This window comes from Eriocheir sinensis, chromosome 70 (genome assembly GCF_024679095.1).
Source record: "Eriocheir sinensis breed Jianghai 21 chromosome 70, ASM2467909v1, whole genome shotgun sequence".
Classification (NCBI taxonomy): Eukaryota; Metazoa; Arthropoda; class Malacostraca; order Decapoda; family Varunidae; genus Eriocheir; species Eriocheir sinensis.
The window spans coordinates 7,250,629-7,270,393 of NC_066578.1; the positions used below are offsets into that span (position 1 = coordinate 7,250,629).

The window sequence follows — 19,765 nt, forward strand, 5'->3', positions numbered from 1 at the left end:
TACCCCTTAAATTCCACAACAATGCCACTTTTCATGGTAAGGTATACTGACATTTTCATTGTATCTGCTCTTCTGAACTTTATTAACTTGCCCACAACCATGCAACAGCTGCACGGCGCAACATTCCACTCGACTCATCCCTGTGCACAAGTTAACCATGGTTCATTGTCTTCAAAACAATGGCCTGATATTTAAACACTATATACTTTCTTATGACTTACTCAAGGACATGTTTTTGCAAAGAGTAAGGGATATCGACAAGTAAGGCACCTTTGATGCTTGATGAGCTGCTTGTTGCCGTCACATTACCAGCATGTCTACATTGACAACAAAGCTAACCTTCTCTGGTTGTAATGAGAACATGAAACGTTCAGAGACAATCATCAGCTTCAGTACATAGTTTTGTATGCTGCAACAATGTTGAGTTGTAGCAGCACTCCAGAGAATCACAGTATCACCATATTTGTGATAAGGGTAGTTTCTCTGAACTGGCTGCTGCAACTGAACATTGTTGCAGCATACACAACAATGTACTGAAGATGATGAGAGTCTTTGAGTATTTCACATGCTGATAACAACTACAGAAAGAGTTTATTTGCAAGTGACAGTGGACTTGCCAGGAATGTGATGGTAACCAACTGATCACATATCAAAGCTGCTTCACTTATTATTTTCTCTTACTTAAAACAAAACAGTCCTCCTCTACTAAAGTATGTCTTGGTGGGAAAGTATACAGTATTATTATGTCATAGTTTTTAAGACAGATAGCCATAGTTAACTCTTCCATAATGATGAGATGGTGGAAGGTTGGGCAGTGAAGCCATGGGATGGTTAGGGTCGTGCAGGATGAAAATATCAATAAAACCGCATGAGAAGCAGCATTTTGTGGATTTAACATGCAGAAGTCGGAAAGAGATGAGCCAATGAAGCTCTAATAGTGCTGTGTGGGGGACTCATGCCCAGTCCACCCAGCTGTTACTCTTCCCTTTAGGTCTGGTCAATAATATCACCAACCACCTGGAAACGCAAATTGTGGTAACCTGAATGTCATCCTTGCCTTGTTGCCCGGGCTAATGAGTTCTAACCCATCACAGACTCAAGGGCCAACGACTGACTGACCGGTTGGTGAAATATTTCATGGTGAACATCAAGGTCATATAGCATCACAACCCAACAAGACAGAGATGAACACCAAGGCCACACACAGCTTAGCGTATAGCCCCAACTTGACCTTCATATACACCCACTTAGCTGAAGGTCCAGCCCCAATACTGTCTTTGGTAAGGTAGGTTACTTCATTCACCTAAGCTGTCCTTCAAACACCTTTGTCACAATTATATAAAGATGCTCCACAATCCTTTCCTCCCTCCCACATTCTAACCTCCTCTCTCTATCATCATCTCTCCTTTGTTCCTTCCTCCAACCCTCCTTTCCCTCCCACCTGCCCCACACCCAGCTGTAGACAGTGAGCTTAGGTTGAACTTAGAATCAAGCTAACACCTCACACCCAAGGGGAAAACTGAGCACTGAGTATGCCGGATTATCTATGGCCAAGAAAATATAAAAATAATCCAAGAAATGATAAGAATCAGGATTGACATACTATTGGTAACTAGATTAGCAAACTATTACTGTACCTACATAAACACAAACATGAGAGATAGAGAGCAACATATACACCCTACAACCATGCTTACCCCAGCTTTAAGTAAAGCTTGTACTTGGTGGCTACAAGCTCAGCATAGCCAGCTACCACGGGACCGAAGTACTGTGCAGAGATGTACTTGTGATCAAAGTAAGTCACCTGGAAGAGAAAAACACCAGTCAATGCCTCACCCGATGCAGGATTGGTATGAAGTTTGAAGCCTTAAATGATAAACTTAGCATATCATGAAAAATACAAGTAATTCCTTCACACCACAATAAAAATAAAGTTATCATTTCTGCTCAATGATTGCTTGTGTTTACTTAGTTGTAATTTATAGAATCTGAATGTTGTCCTACCTCCATATTTATCTACCTTGTCCCCAGAGCCATAGAATAGGAGAATTTGACAACCTTCATCACAGGTGCTATGTTGTTACCAAAAAAATTCAAATAGATGCTGATACAATAAGTTTTTTGTGAGGTTCAAGTTCTTCAAGATCCTGTCAATACCTATGGCACAAAAAAAACACTATTATATCAACATTAATTTCAATTTTGCACAGCTCTTGGCATTTGTGATCAAGCTGGCCAGTCTCCTATTCTATGGCTGAAACACTGTCCAGTCCTTATTCATTCCAACACACTACATGTCATACATTCTGCTGTACCTATTAGTGCCTGACTTGCTACACTGTCTCAAGGGGTATCTCAGAATATCTCATCAATAAGAGGTAATTCTGATTCAATCTAAATAGATAATGTTGAGGTGGAATCGAATGTCCCATATTCACAGTCTCATGGTAAATAATCATTAATAAATTAGCATCGTCAATCCTCTACTGTACTGGAATAGAAAGGGTTGCACATCTATATAGGCCTGTGGAAATGTAGACATGATCAGACTGTTCATAAACTCACACTTCTGAGACATGTAATAGGGACTCTTCCAAGCCATGACCAATCACCCTATTTTGTCTTTATATGACATCATGTATATGTAACTACTGAAATAAAGTATTATCTACCTTATGAATATTTGTACACCTAAACAAATCCCTATTCCTCACAAATAACTGATCAACAGCCTTGTAAATGTAAAGCAATCATTATAATTATAAAAGTAATAACAATTATGATTACATGTTCTGAAACATACATAATCAATTATGGTACACAAAATTATGTGCAACTGTGCTTAGTTACAGTGAATTATGATTACCTTGTCCCTGATAAGGAGATACAGAGATAAGATATATTCTGAATTTTTGAATAATGAGAATGTGGGGAGAACAGAAGTGACTTGTTATGGGAGTTCAGATGAATGTAGGGCAGCTGTATTCATGAGGGGAGATGGATACGGCTGAGACGGAAAATGGCTGCTTGCTAGAAGGAATGAGAAAAAACATAATGGAAGAAGCATTTTGAATCTGTAATGAGTGGGATTATGGGAGTGAGAGCAGACATGACCAGTATGGAAGGAAAAAAAATTATAAGGTGACCACATGCAAAGTGGAAGGGGAATAGATAGACAAACTGATACAAACAAATCCTTCACTAGAACAAGAAATAAAGAGGTACAATACTGAGCTGGTTAAAAAAATCACTAGAATAGGAAATAAAAAGATGTACAAGCCTGAGCAGGAGTGTTCAAAAAGGAAGGTAAGGTAATGAGTCTCTCACTACCATTATGCTTAAAAGCCATACGGGTCAGAGACATGGACACGGACCAAGTCTGTGGACAGGAAATTGAAAAGTGCCTAAAAAGAGAAGAGACTGATGCTGGGAATTTCTATAATAGACAAGTAAAGCTGCAAATGGATAACGGAACAGACCAAAATAGCTGACATGATAAAGGCAATTAAAATCAAGAAGTAGCAATGATTAATATATGTATGAGAGAGAGGACAGCAGATGGACAAAAAGAGATAGACTGGAAAGTAACTGATGCAAAAGACCCAAGGAGAGGCTGTTAAGTAGATGTGAGATGGAATTAAAAAGCTTACAGAACACTTACATCAAAATTGGAAACTAAGGGACATATTCTTAAACACTTCGGCACCCATGTACACATATTAGACAAGGGTTTCATAGGAGTTTTTGGCATTCCCAGAAGTAGTTTAATGACCCTGGTGGTAGTTTGATGTTTCATCTGTACCATGAAACTAAAGACACATTCATTAGGGCCCGATTGATCTCCTTTTTGGCCTTTGAAAATATTTGATGTGGGAGGTGGAAGTGTCTGAGAATACCAACCTAAACCACAGGACAGAAATGGAAGACTGAAGAAGGCCTGGATGAAAAGGAATAGCCTGTCCAACCCTATTAGGGAAAATAAGGACGCTGAACGAGGAGAGAATGCAGGACGGAAATGACAGGAAACACTTGGAAGAGGCCTATTGTGTGCAGTGGAATGATACAGGCTGATGATATACAGACAGATAGATATAGTGATATAAAACTGTCAATATGATCTTGTAAATAAGTTAGCTATGATGATGAAGTGATCTTAAAAGTATTTCAAAGCTAAAAATTAAGCTTGCAGAATATCAGAGTTTTTAAGGTTAAGTGTATCTCAAGCATCCTGCCTTCCTGTAATAAGTTAAGTACAGTGTTACGGTGAGTGAGTGTACAGTGAGCAAGACCCGGGACTGACCAGGGCGAGGGCAGCGAGCAGCAGTGTGGGGAGCATCAGCAGCGGGTGAACCACCTTGAAGTAGCTTGCAGGAACTTTCCTTGACTTGGCCATTTTGTTTCTTTTAGTATCTGAAGGTTCAAAAAATATATTTATTAATACTGCTGAAGCATGTTCACTTAACAGTAAGAGTGATGAAGAATAAACATTAATGTAACAATAATGATGTTAATACTAAATAATAAAAACAACAATAATAATAATAATACCATTTAGTTTTAATACTGTTCCATGTTTAGCAATATTAGTGATAGCAATAATGATAAAGAATAAACATACATAATAAAAAGTGATGATACTACCAATAATGCCTAATAACAATAAAAATAATAATATTACCATTTCCTCTTCTCACACTACGTAAAACTATTTAATTAAGATACATTCTAATCTTAGGCACTCATTTTCATTAATGTAAATGTCTTCTGAATTGAACTTTTAGGAGAGGTGAATTCTTAAGGATATCAATGTCTATTTTATACTTTTTTGAACAGGAAAGTAACCAGATCAAGGACAAAAAAAATTATATAGAATGAAAGAATGATGCTGGTTAACTCTTGCCCAAGGGATTTGGATAGCACAGTGATGGGCTCGAGTAGAAGCTTTAGTACAATGTGAGGATAAAGATAAACTAATGGCTCATGGTACACTAGTCATCACTGAAGAATCATTAACTAGACAGTAATGTGGAATTACTTCAGGGATACAGGAAGGGCATGAACACATCTCCCATGTACCTTTGGCAGGAATAACACTGCATCACACCTTCATTATAATTAATCTGCAGGGGTAGTTAGGTTATTTAATATTTAGTTGATTATTTAAGGTGTATCATTTACACCTTTATAATTAGTATGGTCAGGGGCAAAAGTACATGCCCTTAAACCATAACATGAAGGCACACATTGTTAGAAACCAAAACTAACCTAAATGAAGCCAACTTAACAACCATGCCAGTGTCAATGATACGTAAGAGACAGTCAGGGTGGCAGTTGTGCTCCACAGCGCAGCTGTTAGGTTAATTTAGGTTAGTTTCTAGCTGTGTATGCCTTCATGTTATGATTAAAGGACATGTATTTTTGCCGTTAACTGTGATATGAAAGTGTATATGGTATACCGAGTTGACAAAGCTAAACTACACCTTTGCCCTGCTGGGTAAACTGCCAAACCCTAAAATAATACCAGTTACCAGTCTCTCTTTCCTTGGAAACTACTGAGTGAGCATCCCTGCGTGGCCAGGACCCAACCACCACCAGCAAGTGTTGCTGAACACCCCAACCTATCTAAACCCCTGAGTGGACCAGCCCAACTGATAGTCCCCAAAACAATGTGTTTTCTCACCCTCAATTACTAGTGGTAATAGTCATTAACGAGTACAACTAAATGATAGATTAAGAAGCTTCAGGCCCCTCTTCCAGCACCACCACCAAGTATTAGGGTCTGTGTGAGCACTGCTGCCAACAGTGGGCCCCAGTGCAGTGACTGTCCCCCGCCGTGATACAGTTCAGGCCGCAGCTTTCTCCGCGCCTGGCCGAGGCAAGCACAGCGGGCACACGAGGGTGCACGATGCTGCCTCACGGCCCAGCCCCTGCCTCGCTGACCCTGCCCAGGCACCGCTGCTGTGAACCCCCGCCGGGCTGAATTAATATTTAAACCCCCACCTCACGTCCCGTGCTGCCAAGCTGCCACCCAGCACAAAACACGGCTATGGGAGCACCGCAGGCCGCCACCCTGCACACACTGGGGCGCAGGCTGCAGGCCATCCTTACGGTACAACGTACATAGTAACAGAATAAGAAAAGGAAGTGAAACTCACCCTGTGTGAGGCGTAACGAGTGTTGTCCCCGGCGTGCCGTGCGTGGTAGTGCGGCGGCCAACGCTCCGCCGCCGCTGCCGCCACGCGCCCCTTGCCACACGCCGCCGCCGGGGCGGGGAGGGAATTATTGCTGCCCCGCGGGGCGACCCAAGCACTGTCCTGAGGACTACATATTTGATGGAGTATCTGTAGGTCATGAATTAAAGGTGTCCCGCAATGAAATTGTTCATGAACGCCTAAAAAGCCCGTTTATAGGGCTACAGACTAACTTTGAGGCCATTTAACTTTATTTCAGAATATATCGACGCCAAAATGCAAGCAATATTTCTCCAAAGATTCTCAGAGTTTTATTTTTGCCTCCAGGGACAATACTGAAGACATTTCTTTGAAAGAGAACCAAAACTGATGATTTCCCAAGCGATTGATGGAAACTTTATCGCCTGACAGCTAGCGTCTGTGACGCCGCTGAGGATATATGTATATATATAAATATAAATATATATATATATATATATATATATATATATATATATATATATATATATATATATATGTGTGTGTCTGTGTGTGTGTGTGTGTGTTGATGAACCTTAAAATGGTACAACTCTGCATGCCTATCGGCCTCCATTCCTCCCCCCAGCGTGCATTGCCCTGGCCAGGCCTCTGGGCCCGTCAGGTCACGGGTGTCGGGCGCCGTGGGCCGCGGGTTGGCGGGCGTAGGGCCGTGACGTGGCGGCGGGCGTCTCCCGCCTGGCCTGACGTGGCCGCGGACGCCGAGCCACAGCCGCTGACACCGCCACTCCTCCTCCTCTTCTTCTCGTGACCTGCACCGCCTACTATACCTCCATATAGAGCAGCCTCCTCTTGAGCCTCTCTTCTGGTTTTTAACACTTTCTCTTTCAGCTGCGTTGCTCCACTCTTCTTATTTTTACTTCTACTTTTACGAAATCATCCTTTTGGCAGGCGGACACTAATTGAATTCATATTAAAGATTATCACTTTGATTGATTTCCTGTAAAGTACTTTTCTCCCCACTTGTAAGTATTTTCCCTGCAGCCTCCACCAACGGCTGTAACAGAGTTCATTGCTCCCTGTTCACTGCATGTTCTCTATCGTTCATTTTCAGAGGGATTTTCAAAATGTGATTATTACATTTCTGACATTTCACTCATTCATATTAATTGTCATCGACCACAGCCTCAAGGGTCAGTGGTACGGAGATGAGCACCGAGGCCACGCGCAGCTAACAGCACATGCCCCCAGCTTCATGGTGAACATAATAAAAGAGATAACGATAATTCTAACTTACTTTATAACTCTTCTTCCTATTTTTCCACTAATTCATCTTCCTGGACATGACAACACTATATACTACCTAAACACATTGATAACAAATGAAGAGTATTCTAAATTTTGGAGTCTTGTCTATAAAGTAGCAATGGTCACCTTAATCCATATACTGGGCACTTTACCTTTGTCTATGGAATTATGAGACAACAGCTATGGCTATCTACAGAGGCCTAGCTACTCCTATACTTCTTATCTCCTTGATGGTCTGGCCCTTCTATATCTAGCAATCACCAAACCAGTCACTGATTCACAAAATATTCAAAGATAATCTAACCATAGCCTTTACAGTATAGGCCGATCCTTGCACCAGTTTGAGAGTATTCATATTGAGAGAGATATATTCCATGGCCTCCCTTTATCCCTTATTAACAAGTGCCTCAGTTTTGCAGCCTTTAAATTATGATACACAGCAATTCTTTACCGAGATAACAATGTTGGTCTTGTTTCAATTATGCAACAGTCCTACAGCCTCCTCCCTGATCTCTGCGTAACCTCTGAAGACTACCATTGTTTTTCCAGCCCTCAAAAACACTGAAGATGAAGCCATTGTTCCTTTTTGGCCCTTTTATCTATTATTAGCAGTTTATACATAAAGGCCAAGCTTATTAAAAGGCAAATCATTCATAGAAGACCCTTATTTTTCCATTCTCTCTATATATATCATCCATTTATTCATGCCAGTGGCTGCTATAAGATACTAACTAATTGTGGATTTATGGTTTTGAGGGAGGTGAATTCAATCCTTTTATATATGTAGTTTTCCCATTATGAGCAATTTTTCTCTTTCCTCAAGGTGGATTTTGTCTTGTGTTCCTGTAGTTCTTTCTATCCTCCCTGAACTCTTCAATTTTCATGTCGATCTCTCCATCTTCACTGGCATTTCTAATCTTCTTGGGGAATCACAGTTTGCCTTTCACTATTCTGCCCCTGAAAGTGATATATCCCATATCTCTCCTTACACCCTACACCACTGTGCTCTTAGGAATCTCCACCTGGCTGTACCTTTTCCAGGGGTAAAATATTCCCTTCTTTGTAGTTACTTGATCCATAGACAATATGATACAGCCATCCCTCTCCACAGACTCCTACCCACATCATATTTGTCAGCCACTGTTACCAATAATAGCCTATATTTTTTTCTATTTTTTTTATGATCATACCTGACATCCTCCTTGCCCTCCCTTCCCTGACTTTCCCTGTTTTCACCACCTATCCCTTCCTTGTTCACCTCTAGTCCTGTAGTGAAACCAAATTGTCGAGTCCGTTTTGGCGCTGGCTCCCGTGGGTCCATTTCTCCCCTCTGCTCTGCCGCACAGTCCCAACACCTATTTTTTCCTCTCAAATGTTACCTATAGCTTACATATGAGAGGAAGAGATAGGTGTTGGGACTGTGCGGCAGAGCAGAGGGGAGGAAAGGACCCGCAGGAGCCTACGCCAGACCAGCCTCGACATATTTGGAAGACTATAGGTATACTTATTTATCCATAACTCCTACAGTATTGTTTCAGAGTTCCCATTTATTAATTAAGGAAACTAATGGTCGATTTATATGAAGTACCCATACTAAAACATTTAAAACAGGTTCAGGAAGGCAATAGGCAAGAATTAGTTCATAAATAGGTATATGAGTGAAACAAACTGAGATGATATGTAGTTGATGTGACCATGATTGATAGCTTGAAATGGAGGTTAGATACATCTATGGATGGGATGGGAAACAATATTGCAGTGAATAACCCACCCTCTGGAGCTGCCATGTGTAGGCTGTCTGGCCTCTTGTATTTTCCATATATCCTCACGTGTGCATCCTGGTGTAAACTGAAATTACTCTTCATTGATTTTCATCTTGCAGAAGCTTCTTTCTTTACTGTACAGATAGGCACAGATGTCAATTAAAGTCAAATCTGTTCATGTAGTATGCAAACATGGAAAGGTTGCTAAACAGAACTTCATGTAAACTGAATTCAAGATTCCCCGACAGGATAATGGTAGTGGGTACTGATGAGTTTCATTGGAACATAAAATCATGCAACAACAAATAATAAAAAGCTGATGAACTACATTGTGAGAAATAATAATACAAAAGTAACCAGCCTTTTCATTATTCTTAATTTTGTCAGAATCACCTACCACATTTGGTGTGCAATGTGCTCCCAATCAGCTATATTAAAGTGTGTTTTGTGGGAGCTGTGTTGTTTCTCTGATCGTAATGAGTTAATGCATTGTTTGGTGAAACCTTACCAAAGTCTCCTCATATCTAGAGGAAGCTGGATTCACATTATCCTTTGCTGAACACTTGCTTGCCATGGTGCATGCAATATTCACTCAAGGAATAGTACAATAAGCACGATAAACAAGATATTAAAATTAAGCAGAGGGTATACCACTCTGTACTGTGGCCAACATGACTGAGGACACTTTAGTAACACAGCACAAGTAGTACAACACTAATTTGTGCACTCAAGTACTGCTCCATTCTCTCTTCAAATCTTGGTGTATTAAGGTTATGGATGCTACTTGCTGTTTTGTATTTACATATATTAAAGACACATAAAACTGAACAGACTGTACCTTAATTAAAATGGGACACACTAACAGGTCATTAAAATAAATAACCCCAAACACTTAACTGAATCAGTAGTAGTTTTTCACTTACACTTTCTTAATCAGACTTTGACACAGGTTCAGGTTTGAGTTCTCTCCGAGGCCATATGAGATACCAAAGAGAGAATATACCAAAGAAGAGAGTCTGAACCATCCACGCTATTGTCACTGTGCGGTTGAGCCTCAGCTTGTCACAGTAGTACAGCGCTGCGATCATCTCCGTCACATGAATGGCCACTGACGAGAGCAGGCTGAAGGGAAAACACAAATATAATGATGAATTAATCTATTATCCATTATTGAAAAGGGGAAGTGAAGTCAGGGAGTTAAGGGGACATAAGAAAGCACTCAGAAAGGGAACAATAAAATATATATAGTTTTCCCCATACTTGAAATGAATTAGAATATGTGGTGGAGATATAGAATGTGCAGCAATTTCAGGAGCCATCACAAATATTATTGGTGGATTCCCAGTGGAAGATCAAGAAGTTATACTCACAGCTGCTTGCATCCATTATTGTACTCCGTTCCAATCCAGGTGGCAAGATCGGCAACGCGGCCAAAGTAAGTTGGTGATATGTTCTCTGGGTCCAGCCAAGCCATCTGGTGAGAGAATTACAAAGTTTCAATAATTCTACCTGAGTCTCAATGAACTCTTCTCCCACACTCTTCACACCAGGCCTGACAAGCTCTAGTGTAGTTGATTCCTAGCTGGTATAAAAATAAGATCCCGTTTAAGTCTGTATTAGTGTGCATTAAAATATCCATTATATTGTATGAATAGTATCAAATACCAGCATGTTCCATAAATGTCCATCTACTCCTATTTTTGAATGAAGTTAAATCATAGAAAAAAAAAGGGAAAACTGTCACAGAGCTTACTAATGAAAGGGACAAAGATTGAATACAGTATTAAATTCTTATGTTACTAAGATAAATAGATACATAAGATACAACAATGAAGCAAAGGAAAGTATCATGTGGCATTCTCCCAAACTGGTAAGAGGGAAACATGGCATTACAGGACCCACTAAACTAATTAATCATCCTTACCGTCAACAAGTACACCCCAACACACACTGCAGACATGACCACGGGGTTGGTGAGTCTGAAGTAATCCTCCGACAGCCTTTTATATTTCCCCATTGCAAAGAAGAACACCTGTCAAAGAATTAGTCTTGTAAATTTGTGTCAGTGAACTTGAATAACATGTAAGGAGCAATTATCTTTTGAAGACATAAAAGCAGTACCACAATTAACCTACCTCACACTATGTACTGCCTGGGGGTTGGGATGGCAGGTTCCTCCCTTCTCCTTTGTTGTATGCCTGCAACAATAAACTATCAATCAGTCAATCAATATATAACACACTGTAACAGATAGACAGCTTGACATGCTTAACCAAAGATTCGCTAAAAGTAGAAATAACATCTTATAACAATTTATATCATGCCTTTTCATTTTTTAGGTGGTGCAGAATGAAGAACAAACTGCTCAAAACTCGGACTTCTGGTCACCCTGAATATCTGCATAACTCTAAATTCTGTACAGGGCACACAACACAGTCCCTTACAATCATCCTTCGTACAGAGTAGATTTTTTAACCTAGGGACTGTCATGCCTGAAGATATGATGGAGTGCCCCCACCGCATCTGTGACCTTTCTTTCCTCTGTCATGTTGTCTGTCAATACCTACAGGGCAGCCAATCAAGTGAGTACATCAGGTAGGGTGATTTAACTCCAGTCCACATGAAAAAAACATCACACACAGTTTTTCACAAAGGGTGGGGTGGCCAGGCGTCCGTTTTTTGAGCAGTTTGTTCCTCCTTCTCCACTAATAACTGAGCCGTGACAGTGACAAGACATGTGCCACGCGGGCTCCGTGCGGGATTCGCAGTGTTGACAATGGCTGCTAGACACAAGATCAGGGACGTGAGAGATCAATGTTACGTCTGTGAGAACTTTACAAGCGAAGCATCGAAATGGATCGGATGTTGTTTGTGTCCTAGACAGTGCCATGTAATGATGTAAATAGTGCTTTCCTGGCTGGAGCCAAGCAGGATTGAAACGCCAGAATTTTACACTTTATTACACTCCCACACAAACATAGCGTGTAACGAAACACACAAGAAATTAATCCAGACATCGGGAATCGAACCCGCGACCAGCGAGACCAGTAATTGAGGCCCTTCATGCCTTTTATTGTCCTGGTGAAGGCCCTCTGTACCGACTCCACTTCTTGTATGTCACCCTTTTTGTGGGGTGACCAGAGCTGGCTGTATGAGTGCCTTCCACAGTGCCAGCATGACCTTCTGTTCCCTTTTCTTAAGGGTTTGGAGGACCCAGCCGATCATCCGCCTTGGCTTTGCTGGTAACGATTCCACGGCTTCTTTCTCCCCTGTCCTACAGCTATAGTTCTGGTTTCCCCCGTCCCTGTTCCTGCCGTTTACCTCCCAGGGTTCCTGTTCTTGCTTTAAATAATAGCTTGCTCTCCCACGTAGAAGCCTTGGGGGTAGATAATTGATTGTCTTCTTCTTCGTGGGTGTTTTATGGGGCTAGTTTGATTCCACGTAGAGGCCGTAGAGATAGGGAGCTTCAGCCTTTGCAACGGGACTATTATTGTTGCGTCTTGGCCTCGGTCTGGGACGCGAGCCACCCACAGCAGCACCCACGGCAGCACCCAAATGGCCTTGCAAGTTGGTCCGCCGCCCGCCCCGAGAGGCTTGAGCTAGGGCAAGATCACCGGCTTGACAGCACACCCACACATGGCGGGGGCTTCAAACACCAGACCTCCTGCCATTCCTGACGGGGGCTCCTTCACCATGTAAGTATAAGTGTAAGTATAAGTATTTATGTATATGTAGGTATAAGTCTGCAACTGGAAGTATGGAAGTGTAGGTATGTAAGTATAAATAGTTATGTGTATTAGTATGTAAGTAAAGTATAAGTAGGTATGTAATTGTAAATAGTTATGTGTATTAGTATGTAAGTAAAGTATAAGTAAGTACGGTATGTATGTATATAAGTGTTTGTAAGTAAAATGCTAGAAGTGAATATGATTTAGTTGAGTGAAATGATTTAGAGATTTACATAAGTTGAGTGAAATGATTTAGAGATTTACATAAGTTGAGTGAAATGATTTAGAGATTTACATAAGTTGAATTAAATGATTTACTGAGATTTACATAAGTTGAATTAAATGATTTAGAGATTTACATAAGTTGAATTAAATGATTTACTGAGATTTACATAAGTTGAATTAAATGATTTACTGAGATTTACATTGATAATTAGACCATACAGAGCCTATGGTCCATACTAGGTGGTCTGTCCTGAAACCCAAGTGAAATTACATCAACTCAAATGGCCACCAGGATTTTGCATTTCTACTTAACCCGGTAGCAGCGACGGGCCAAATTTGTGGCTTTACCGTGTACCAGCGACGGGTCAAATTTGTGGCTTTACCGTGTACCAGCGACGGGTCAAATTTGTGGCTTTACCGTGTACCAGCGACGGGCCAAATTTGTGGCTTTACCGTGTACCAGCGATGGGTCAAAATTTTGCCATGATATAAACCCCCAAAACTAGATTATGCATAAACTGATCACAAATGCGTTGATAAGTATTATGAAATGGTTTGCGTGAGTGATGATTTTTTCTGATTTTTCTTGCTTGGAGGGGCCTTTAAGAAACATGATCCCCGCAGCTACCAGGTTAAGCGACTTTGAAGATGTTTATTCCTTACAGGACATCAATTTATTCCAATTTATCTTCCCTTTAAAAGCTTCTGTCACCGCTGGGGCCTTACACACAATCCTTACTAGTTCATTCAATCATATTTTTCATTCTTTTTTTTTTGCAAGTCCAGGGGACCTTGCTGGGGCCTTACACACAATCCTTACTAGTTCATTCAATCATATTTTTCATTCTTTTGCAAGCTTGTACCAGTGGTGGGACCTTAGACACAATGCTTATTTATTTTAGTTTTTCTTCTTTAAAAGCTTGTATACTGCTGGGGCCTTACACAATCTTTACTAGTTCATTCTGTCATTCTTTTCATTCTTTTGCAAGCCTGTACCAGCAGTAGGACCTTGGACACAATGCTTATTTATTTTAGTTTTTCTTCTTTAAAAGCTTGTATACTAGTAGAGTGCTTGATCAATTTATACTTGTTTTCTTCACTATGGCCTTGTACTACCGCTGAGGCCTTTCACACACAATGCTCATCTATTTTTCCTTCCTTTGCAAGCTTGTACCAGTGCCGCGAGCCAAACTGCACCATGGTATACCCCACATCACAGGGTGCCGACACTTGTGTGCATCGGAAGGTTCAGCCACAGATACAGATGCTCAAAGGTACATGAACTAAGGCTTGCTAGGTTGTGTCATGCAGTGGTTTCATAACATAACTACTGAGCTTGGGTTATATAGTATAGTAACCTTATATAGTATTGGAATAAATGGAATTCTCATCACAGTTAACATTTCAGATTTACTTATTGGGATTTAGATACAGATGCTTAAAGGTACATGAACTAAGGCTTGCTGGGTTATGTCATGCAAATAGTGGCTTCGTAACGTAACTACTGAGCCTGGGTAATAATCTTGTGGTATTAGAATAAGGGGAATTTTCATCACAGGTAACATTTCAAAAACACTCACCTCATCAACTGAATTTGACTCTCTCTCTTCTGGTTTCTTCTGGTTTCGGTTTGTGGGAGCAGCACCACAATGGGCTTTTTTATATCATTTTGTCCCACCCTTTTGCTGCACCCTTGGCTGTAAGGAAAAGAAGTGGGTGTTTGAGTTAAGTGAATGGCAAAATCAGACATCCTTGCCATAGCGCTTCAATATTACTTGCAGACACATCAACTCACGGAGGTGCAAGAAATCTAGACTTGTGGAACCCAGAGAGGACAGGGGCATTACTGAAGCCTGTGAAGGAGAATTACTAATGCTTAGGTTAATTTCTTCCCCTGTGAATGACAAAATCAGAATCCTTCCCGTAACACTTCAATATTACTTGCAGACACATCAACTCACGGAGGTGCAAGAAACCTAGACTTGTGGAACCCAGAGAGGACAGAGGCATAGCTGAAACTAGTGGAAGAAAATTATCAATGCTTAAGTTAATTTCTTGCCCCATGAAAGACACATAAACCTTCAATATTACTTGCAGACACGTCAACTCACGGAGGTGCAAGAAACCTAGACTTGTGGAACCCAGAGAGGACAGAGGCACTACTGAAGCTTGTGAAGGAAAATTACCAATGCTTAAGTTAATTTCTTGCCCCATGAAAGACACATAAACCTTCAATATTACTTGCAGACACGTCAACTCACGGAGGTGCAAGAAACCTAGACTTGTGGAACCCAGAGAGGACAGAGGCACTACTGAAGCTGGTGAAGGAGAATTATCACCGCTTTCAGAACAAGTCGACAAAGTATAATACAGTGTGGGAAGAAATATGCCAAAAAATGCAGGCAGAGGTATGTACATTTTGTTTCCTAAGATAACGATGACGCTAGACTATTCTTCAGATGTTATTCTCTCGTATTAGTGTTTGACAGGGTTAGGCACATACATGACTTAAAGAGTTAATTCATATTATCTGGCATCTCTCTAGTTGATATATATAGAGTTTAATGTAATACTATTTTGAGTCTCATAAGTATTTTGAATATTATAAATGTAAAATGTGAATGAATATATTATCTGAAACCTCTCCATTTGATATAATATAGTTTAATGTGTTGCTTATTCTGGGTCCCATTATTATTTTGGATATTATAAATGTGAGCTGGTGATATTTAAGGTATACTAGTTGGTGGTTAGGTAGTTTAAAGTTCACTAAATTCTTGGAGTATATAAAAAGTTGCTTATAGTCCTGTATTTGCATGAGCAGAGAGTATTCCAGGAACAGAAATTTGCTAGTAGAGAGAGAAAGCTTTCAAAATACTGTTCATTACCCTTCATTCAAGTAACATTCTTCTACTTATGTACATACTAATCTATTTTGGATGAATTTTCACAGTTCACAACACTAGTAGTACCACATAAACACAATATCAAAGTCAAACATTCATAAATACACGATCAAAACGTCCAAGAAACGTCAACGAGTAATTACTTATTAGCATATTAAACTTTTTTAAACCTTTGAATTCTCTCTTTTTCCTTTTTTTTTTTTTTTTTTTTTTTTTTTTTTTTTTTTAAAACACACCGGGACACGCATCACCTCGGGCATGTGTTGGGGGAGGGGGGGAGAAGGGGGGGTGTGGGTGGGGGTGAGGAGGGAGGAGGTGTGTGATGGGTGTGTGTGTGTGTGTGTGTGTGTGTGTTTACAGCATAAGTAACATTAGCAACAGGAAAGAAACTAACAGCAATCATCAACTCAGCAGATGCCTGGAGTCACGAGGGAACAAGTGAAGGACAAATTCAAGAACCTCAAAGTGCGGTACCTCAAATACGTGGACAAGAGGAACGAGGGACGAATCCTTCCTCCCCAGTGCTTTGACTCCCTTGACGCCATCCTAGGGAACTGCACGTCCACCTTCCCTGGCCAGCGGATGAGCACAGGCGGCATCAAGAGCCCAGCCCAGCCAGAACCCTCCAGGACACAACCACTAGGAGGAATGTCTAACCCAAACCAAACCCACTCGAAGCCAATAATCTCTCGAGTGCCAAAGATTGAGGTTCCTGTTTCTGTCTCTCCTGTAATGCCTACCCATGAACCTAATGATGAGTTTCCTGAAGATGTGAGTGACCTACTGCAGATCAACATGGCAGACGAGTCACCTAACAAGAGACGAAGGCTGGAGGGCCGACGGAGGGTGAGAACTGACTCGCACGGGAAGGTGATGGAGAAGCAAGCCAGGGAGTATGTGCAGGAGGTGAAGAGACACAATACGGCCATGGAACGGATGATGCGGGAGTTGGTGGACGCTCAGAAACAGATAGCAGAGGAGTATAAAAAACGTGGTCATCTTCCTCCTCCTCCTCCTACACTAGCACCCACAATTGGTGAACCTGACGACCAAGATTTAGATTCAAATTCGAGTCCCACCACAAGCAGCTGACAGGTCTTAACCATCGCTGTGTGACGGAACTCAACCCAACACATGCTCTGTAACCCTTAGACGGCAGTGGAACTCTATATAGGTAAAGTAACTCTATATAAACGGCCCAAAATTCAGAGCTTTGTATGGCAGAAATATAACAACACCTCCTGATTGTGGTAGAATCTGTACATAGACGATAGTTAAAACATCCATTATGTGGCGTGACTATATATATGCTGTGGTCCTAAGGTCAGCAGTGACTGTATATAGACCATTCATTTTGGGGGGAGCTACTTTTCAAATACTGCTGCTGTCTAAGGGTTAAGGGGTTACGTCCTTCATGGTTTAGTCTGTGGAGAATAAGGAGATCGCCAAGCCGTATTTTCTGTTGATTTTATTGTAGAAAAATAGTCTATGTATGTACAGTAAAAAATAGTGATGCCGAATTTCGTGAGTCTGAAAATCTCGATAATAATCAAAATTTGGATGATGGGAAATTAAAATACTAGAATTCCAACAGTATAGAGGAGGAGGAGGAAGAGAATTTTGAAGGCAGGAAATTCTAATACTAAAATTCCAACAGTACAGAGGAGGAGGAGGAGGAGGAAGAGGTAGAGGAGGAAGAGTAAGAGAATTTTGAAGACGAGAAATCGTAATACTAAAATTCCAACAGTACAGAGGAGGAGGAGGATGAGGAGGAAGAGGTAGAGGAGGAAGAGTAAGAGAATTTTGAAGACGAGAAATCATAATACTAAAATTCCAACAGTAAGGAGAAAGAGGAGCAGGAAAAGGCAGAGGAAGAAGAAGCAGTGGGTATATGGTTCAGTTAACAAATACTTATCACTTGCCCTTTTTACTATTACAATTATGAAAAAACTTTAAGACACATTACTTAGATAGATAGATAGATAGATAGTTAACAAATACTTATCACTTGCCCTTTTTACTATTACAATTATGAAAAAAATTTATGACGCTTACTTACCTTCCTCCTTACTCTCACTCATGAATCACAAACTGTCTTGGTGTTCTATTTTATCAATGAGGCCAAGAATAAGTTTTTTTGCCTTGTTAAAGTGACTGAATCGTTATCAGTTGAGTGTGTAGACGTGGTTGAGGCTCAATCTTCATACACGTCATTATCACTCTCATGGTCATTACTACAGTCTATTAAGCCCAAGGGGAGAACACGTCATGGAAGCAGCTCCTCCCCATAAGTGACAGAGGAAGGGCACGGCTTCTCTAGTGCTGGTAAATGGTGGGCAGTTGATACGTTGGGGGTTGGGCGAATTCTGGCTTCAGGTAAGAGGGTAGTGGACGGGGCTTCTTCTCCGACTCATTCTCACCTTAGGCTAAATAGAGTGCAATCATTCAGTTAGTCCCAGTAATGGTCATAGTGGTGACGAATTCTGGCTTCAGGTAGTCAGGTAAGAGGGTAGTGGACGGGGCTTCTTCTCCGACTCATTCTCACCTTAGGCCAAATAGTGTGCAATCATTCAGTTAGTCCCAGTAGTAGTCAGAGTGGTGGTGGTGGTACAGGCGACCGCCTTATTCACGGGTATGTAGATTAAGGATCCCCACAGAAAGGGAAAACTTGGTTAATTTAACACTGTCATAATGCAGTAACGTGAAAGTTGTAAATCCCAAGCAAAGGTGTGTTAGCCAGATTACAGCCTATTCAGGCCTTACTGGAGGATCATCAGTGATTAAAACTTTCAGCAGCAATTCTATGCATTTACAAAAGGTACACAAACTGCCTGTACTAATGTGTGATACTACTACTTAATATGCATGCACACATATGTGATTCGGGAGTTAAAAAAAATTGCGAATCCAAAGTTGTATGTTTGCTGCTATTCAGATTAAGGACTAAATATAACATAAGAGTGTAGGGTAAATAATATAAACCCGACTTAAGGGGAGCTGGACTGCCCATACCTAGGATGCTGAAGTGATAAGGTACAAATATATTAATAAGGAACAAATATATCAAAACTAATTTTTCCTAGAATGATTATATAGTTTCATTTCAACCCTCTGAGTGTGTAAAAGTTTTCCCTTACAGAGTCAAGGCTAAGAGTTCCCTTTTGTCAGAAGCATTCATGTTCAAAAGCTGTTGCTCAATAATGGATTGCGTGTCTTCCTTCAGGGCATCAGGCTCCTCCCTAAGGAGAACGTCTTCCTCCTCAGGGAAGTTGAGAGTAATGTCATGGAGAACACAACAAGCTGTAACAATACTAGACACTCTGTGGATATCTGCATCAACATACTCCAGTCTCTTGAACCTTTTTCTCAAGAGTTCAAAAGAGCGATCAATGACACGCCTGGTTTTGCACAGCCTCTCATTGTAGCTCACCTGATGTGGCTCTAACATTCCCATGTCTTGGAATGGAACCATGACATTACGGGAGAGAGTGAAGGCCGCGCCACCTATGATGTGGTAAAATGGGGAGGGAAAGTAAGCTAGTGCGTTCCCTTTGATGCCTCGGTATAGATCCGATGAGGTGAACACTGTGTTCTCGTTGAAAGTAAACTTCTTTTTGTCGTCACACGTGGCCAACAATATTACACTGTGGCCTTCCTTATTATTAACG

At 40.9% G+C, this 19,765-nt stretch overlaps 2 protein-coding genes across 8 annotated transcripts; one reads left to right on the forward strand and one right to left on the reverse strand.

The window, feature by feature from the left end:
• Nucleotides 1-10,026: 10,026 nt before the first annotated feature.
• LOC126988810 (uncharacterized) lies at nt 10,027-12,718 on the reverse strand. The gene is made up of 5 exons (XM_050847240.1): nt 12,560-12,718; nt 11,374-11,436; nt 11,163-11,270; nt 10,609-10,712; nt 10,027-10,360 (listed from the first exon to the last, which is right to left on the reverse strand). The coding sequence occupies exons 3-5, from the start codon at nt 11,253-11,255 to the stop codon at nt 10,168-10,170; spliced, it is 390 nt and encodes a 129-aa protein (XP_050703197.1). The 5' UTR covers nt 11,256-11,270; nt 11,374-11,436; nt 12,560-12,718; the 3' UTR covers nt 10,027-10,167.
• Nucleotides 12,719-12,748: 30 nt separating this feature from the next.
• On the forward strand, nt 12,749-19,206 carry LOC126988808 (uncharacterized). Of its 7 annotated transcripts, none has more exons than XR_007742535.1 (5): nt 12,749-12,933; nt 14,359-14,465; nt 15,439-15,599; nt 16,509-18,473; nt 18,591-19,206. XR_007742535.1 is itself a non-coding variant. In XM_050847237.1 (4 exons), the coding sequence occupies exons 1-4, from the start codon at nt 12,875-12,877 to the stop codon at nt 17,187-17,189; spliced, it is 1,008 nt and encodes a 335-aa protein (XP_050703194.1). In that variant the 5' UTR covers nt 12,749-12,874; the 3' UTR covers nt 17,190-19,206. The 7 variants fall into 7 exon arrangements, 2 of the variants coding, with proteins under 2 accessions (XP_050703194.1, XP_050703195.1); XR_007742537.1 differs by having other exon boundaries at nt 16,509-17,782; nt 17,867-19,206; XR_007742536.1 differs by having other exon boundaries at nt 16,509-17,782; nt 17,876-19,206.
• The last annotated feature ends 559 nt before the right edge of the window (nt 19,207-19,765 follow it).

Bases quoted from the DNA above. Each gene is read 5' to 3' on its own strand.
- LOC126988810 (XM_050847240.1), bottom strand. From the start codon at position 11,255: ATGGGGAAATATAAAAGGCTGTCGGAGGATTACTTCAGACTCACCAAC. The intron at 10,713-11,162 runs GTAAGGATGATT...TTCTCTCACCAG, and splicing joins TTGGGGTGTACTTGTTGACG to ATGGCTTGGCTGGACCCAGA. The intron at 10,361-10,608 runs GTGAGTATAACT...TTTTCCCTTCAG, and splicing joins AATAATGGATGCAAGCAGCT to CCTGCTCTCGTCAGTGGCCA.
- LOC126988808 (XM_050847237.1), top strand. From the start codon at position 12,875: ATGGCGGGGGCTTCAAACACCAGACCTCCTGCCATTCCTGACGGGGGC. The intron at 12,934-14,358 runs GTAAGTATAAGT...TTCCTTTGCAAG, and splicing joins GACGGGGGCTCCTTCACCAT to CTTGTACCAGTGCCGCGAGC. The intron at 14,466-15,438 runs GTACATGAACTA...TATTACTTGCAG, and splicing joins ACAGATACAGATGCTCAAAG to ACACGTCAACTCACGGAGGT.